We start from the raw sequence: 4,850 nt of genomic DNA on the forward strand, positions 1-4,850 counted from the left end.
AGACCTTCCAGATCGTTGAGTCGCCTTTGTGTGCATGTATGGGCTTCATGGCCATTAAGTCTCTTCTTCCTTTTGTTCCTTGAGAATGGAGAACTACTATACCATAAATAGTAAAGAAATGTTTTTTTTAAAGGCCTAGAAAGCTAATGTGTTATATATGCCATCATCTCGGACTAACTATCCAAACGGGTTTATCTCACTAAAACAACATAAGACACACTAATCATGTATTAAGTCACTCTAGACCTAGCTAATAATCTAGCCCATTAAGGGTCTTTTAGAATATTATAAATAGGACACCATTTGTGATTTATTAATCCTTTATTAATTTCTACATTTATTGTGTTTGTCTTGCTCATTCAAGCATCATAGTGTTTTTTCGAGACTCATCCCTTCACTCACGTCGGTCAACAGAGGTTTGGAAAATATGGGTTCTCGTATCAAAAAGTAGTGGAGATCGTTGTCGTTATAGGAATGTCTTCTTGGTCTAGTAAGTACACTAAATAATTACCAATAAGAGCACACGTTATTAGTTAACTGTTTGTCCTAAACTAAAAGTAAAATCTCCAAATCCATTGAAAATTACCATGCTTTACGTCTAAAAATATTTGTTCAATTAGATGATAGACCAAAGTCGGCTATTACTTTTCAAGATATTTATTGAATGATTTGGAGTTGTATTCCTCTAATTATTCGACCATAGAATTTTGTTTATAGGTCGTCTCAATGAATATAAAGTCAAGCCAGTCACATCACACCACACCACAGATTTAAAAAAGCTCTTAGATATTGAAACACCTTATCAACCATGTTGCAGCCACAAAATATGCAATTCACCGTGCATCAATAATTTTCCAAAGCCATGGTTTGTTACACTTTTCTGTTTGTTTTGGCCGAACTAAGCATGTTGTTCCCTTCAATTTCGTCTGCAACTGATACCTTTAACGGGTCGCAGTCCCTTCCCGATGGCGCAACCTTGGTGTCAGAAGATGGAACATTTGAAATGGGTTTCTTCAGTCCAAGCAACAGTAACACAACTACAAATCGCTACCTTGGAATATGGTACAAAAGTATCCCAGTTAGAACCGTTGTTTGGGTTGCCAACCGTGAAAACCCAGTTAAGGATAACTCCAGCAAGTTGAGCATAAGCACACAAGGAAAACTAGTGATCCTCAGCAATAACAATACTCTCGTTTGGTCAGCGCATACAACTGAAGAAACAAAATCACAGAGTATAATTGTTCAGCTTTTGAACTCAGGGAACTTGGTGGTAAGAGATGAGAAAGATTCAAATCCACAGAATTTCTTTTGGGAAAGCTTTGACTATCCTTGTGATACTTTTCTTCCAGGAATGAAGATTGGATGGAACCTTAAGAAGGGTCTCATCTGGCGATTTACCGCGTGGAAGAACTGGGATGACCCTTCTCCAGGGAACTTCAGTTGGGGTATGGAGCTTGGTAACACTCGTGAACTGGTTATGTGGAAAGGTTCTAGTGAGTATTATAGAAGTGGCCCTTGGAATGGTGTCAGATTCAGTGGCAAATACACTCCCCGTTACAACTTAGAATTTAATTCCACTCCTGATGAAGTGTATTATACATACAAATTTGCGAGCAATTCAATTATTACAAGGGTTGTTTTGAACCAATCCCTTTATTCTCGGCACCGCTATAATTGGATTACTCAGAACCAAACTTGGAGTCTTTATTCCGTTGTTCCCATAGACAAATGTGATAGCTTCAATGTTTGTGGCCCCTATGGGAGTTGTAATGGTGGTGAACCATTGCACTGCGAGTGTTTAATGGGGTTCAAACCAAAATCAGTACAAAATTATGAGGCATTGGATTCGAGTCAGGGATGTGTGCCTAGTGGACCGTGGGGCTGTGGTAAAACAGACAATGATTTTCAAAAATTTAGTGGCTTGAAATTGCCGGATACTACAAGGTCTTGGATTCATCCAAATTTGACTCTCGAGAGTTGCAAGGCCAAATGCTTGCAAAATTGTTCTTGCATAGCATATGCAAACTTGGATATCAGAGATGGTAGTGGTTGTATCATTTGGTATGAAGCTTTGGTGGATTTAACGTTGGCTTCACTCCCGGGGCCAGATCTATATATTCGAAGGACTGCTTCAGAAATAGGTGTGGTTTTAAATTCTTCATTGAATTTCCTTGATTTTTCTCTGTTCATATTGCTTTTGGTAGTGACAATTAGTTAATTTCTTTGACTAACTATACCTGATGAAGAAAAGAGAGGGCCTAAGATATTGGCAGCAGTGCTGATTCCAGTTATTCTCCTGACTTTTGTGATTGCTTTCATATTCACATATAGTTATTGGCGCAAAAGAAAGCATATAGGTAAACTATCATTACCTGACCTGCATTAAACTTTATTATTGCAAGTACTTTAACAAGTTAAGATGTTGCTTGGCATTTCTGATTGTTTATCAGGATCATGATTGAGAAACATGCGATACATTTGGATGATAAGATATATGATGAACTTGCATTATAATAATATTTGATATGAAAGTACTCTGTTCTCTTGTGTTATTATGTTAAGCTAACTAGTTTACATGGGCGGAAACAGAGAAGGCATCAGAAGAAAGTAAAAGTGAAAGCAGTGAAGGAGACTTAGATCTTCCTTTCTTTGATTTTCCTACAATAGTTCGTGCCACCAACGATTTCTCAAGAGACAAGATGCTTGGCCAAGGTGGTTTTGGACCTGTGTATAGGGTAAATAACCAAACATGCAACCTTTTCTGTAAACATAAACATAAGAAGAAAAGTACTCATCCATTTACTTAGTTCATTGTTTCAATTATTTAATAACTTTGATTTAATTTTGTAGGGTACACTCGCAGATGGACAAGAGATCGCTGCCAAGAGGCTTTGTAGTAATACTGGCCAAGGAATGAAAGAATTCAAGAATGAAGTTATATTGTGTGCCAAACTACAGCACCGGAATCTTGTAAAGCTTCTCGGTTGTTCCATTGAAGGAGAGGAGAAAATTTTGGTCTACGAATACATGCCCAATAAAAGCTTGGACTACTTTCTCTTTGGTATGTGAGTCAGAAATTTTATTTAGATAAATAATTCATTTTGTTGTTGTTTGTACTAAATCATGAAGCTTGGCAGATTCTTCCAGAAAAGGAATCCTAAACTGGTCAAAGCGGTTGAACATTATACATGGCATTGCTCGTGGACTTCTATATCTTCACCAAGATTCTAGATTAAGAATCATTCATAGAGATATGAAAGCGAGTAATATCCTGTTAGACAATGAGCTGAATCCAAAAATTTCTGATTTTGGTATAGCACGAATGTTTAGAGGGAATCAAACAGAAGGAAATACGAAACAAGTTGTTGGAACATAGTAAGTATTATCAACTAAATTATTATAAGTTGTATTTAAATTTTCTTAAAATTTATCCATATAGCTATCTGAGTTATGAAATTTCCTGAAGTGGGTACATGGCACCAGAATACACAATAAATGGACTGTTCTCAATCAAATCTGATGTATACAGTTTTGGAATACTGCTACTAGAGATAGTAAGTGGCAAGAGAAATGGAGGAATTTTCTTTCCAGATCACGGGCATAATCTATTAGAACATGTAAGACAAATAGCATAAGTTTGCTTTATTTCGTATTACAAATTTCAAGGTCTATAACTGCATTTTCAATGTTGTAGGCTTGGAGATTTTGGAAAGGGGACACTCCTATGAAATTAGTTGATACTTCTTTGGATGACTGCTTTAACACTTCAGAAGCATTACGCTGCATTCATGTTGGTCTTCTTTGTGTGCAACTACATCCAGAGAATAGGCCAAATATGGCATCGGTGATTTTTATGTTGAGTGGTGAAAATATTTTGCCAGAACCTAAGGAACCTGGGTTTCTTATTGCAAGGATGAAAACTGCCGGCGAATGCTCAACTAGCAATGCAATTAAGACTTCCACCAACGAATTAACTATAACCCTGCCACAACCTAGGTAACAAATGGGTGTCTTCTTTTGGAAGGAATGATTTGAAGGAGAAGGTGTGGATTGATTTGAGTAGATTTGAGAGTGAAGTTTATGTTGTTCTTTTCAAGGAATTTAGAGGTAATAATGGAGTAGATTTCAAAGTAAATTTTGTGAAAAATTTGATTGATGCAACAGATAAAAAAAAAATTTAATAAATAAAAATTAAAGATTACTAAATTACCCTTGTTAGTAAATATAATATAAAATAATTTTTGGAAGAGTTGAAATAATATCTTTTAGAGAAGAGGTTAATGAATAGTTTTGAAGAAAAAAACTATTATTATAACAAAAGAATAATATAGGTATATTTTCATTTTCATTTTTCAACTCTGACCCATAATTGTTGCTGCTACCATGCATAGGATAGTCCCTATAAGGTCCATTTTTTCCGCTTTTATAAAACCTCAACCTCACTCTACTACATTTTCCACATCTTTGCTCTTGGAAGAAATTCAATCAGATTTTTGTTCTTCAATGTTTCATTGAAAACCAATGGAAATGGCATCCTCTACAACTCCACCCACCACTACACACCTCTTTCAACACAAAATAACCATTTTAGAAAAGTTTCAAAATAATTGGAATCGGTTCCATGGATAAGGGAACCGGTTCCAACAAAGGCATGGGTTGCATTTAACCACTCAAAGATTTGGTTCCAACACATGCATAATTGATTCCCAACACTCTAATGTCACACAGACCTACATCCATTGAGTTCCATAACCATTTTCCAATTCTTGGTTCTCCATGATCAATTAGAATCTTTCCCGCATACAAGTGCAAATAAGGTGATGATAAAGCAGGGTTATTATGGTAAAATA

At 36.0% G+C, this 4,850-nt stretch overlaps 1 protein-coding gene across 3 annotated transcripts; it reads left to right on the forward strand.

The window, feature by feature from the left end:
• Nucleotides 1-732: 732 nt before the first annotated feature.
• Nucleotides 733-4,206, forward strand: LOC114169309 (G-type lectin S-receptor-like serine/threonine-protein kinase At4g27290). 3 transcript variants are annotated; one of them, XM_028054415.2, is made up of 7 exons: nt 733-2,141; nt 2,247-2,357; nt 2,590-2,735; nt 2,851-3,061; nt 3,138-3,375; nt 3,530-3,617; nt 3,695-4,206. In XM_028054415.2, the coding sequence occupies exons 1-7, from the start codon at nt 863-865 to the stop codon at nt 3,998-4,000; spliced, it is 2,379 nt and encodes a 792-aa protein (XP_027910216.2). In that variant the 5' UTR covers nt 733-862; the 3' UTR covers nt 4,001-4,206. The 3 variants fall into 3 exon arrangements, with proteins under 3 accessions (XP_027910216.2, XP_027910217.2, XP_027910215.2); XM_028054414.2 differs by having other exon boundaries at nt 735-2,141; nt 3,467-3,617; XM_028054416.2 differs by lacking the exon at nt 2,247-2,357 and having other exon boundaries at nt 734-2,141; nt 3,467-3,617.
• The last annotated feature ends 644 nt before the right edge of the window (nt 4,207-4,850 follow it).

Source organism: Vigna unguiculata, chromosome 11, assembly GCF_037176805.1.
Source record: "Vigna unguiculata cultivar grain cowpea cultivar isolate G323 ecotype 2 chromosome 11, ASM3717680v1, whole genome shotgun sequence".
Taxonomy (NCBI): Eukaryota; Viridiplantae; Streptophyta; class Magnoliopsida; order Fabales; family Fabaceae; genus Vigna; species Vigna unguiculata.

Coding starts and splice junctions, on each gene's coding strand:
- LOC114169309 (XM_028054414.2), top strand. CDS start 863: ATGGTTTGTTACACTTTTCTGTTTGTTTTGGCCGAACTAAGCATGTTG. Junction 2,736..2,850: donor GTTTTGGACCTGTGTATAGG/GTAAATAACCAA, acceptor TTAATTTTGTAG/GGTACACTCGCAGATGGACA. Junction 3,376..3,466: donor AAACAAGTTGTTGGAACATA/GTAAGTATTATC, acceptor AATTTCCTGAAG/TGGGTACATGGCACCAGAAT.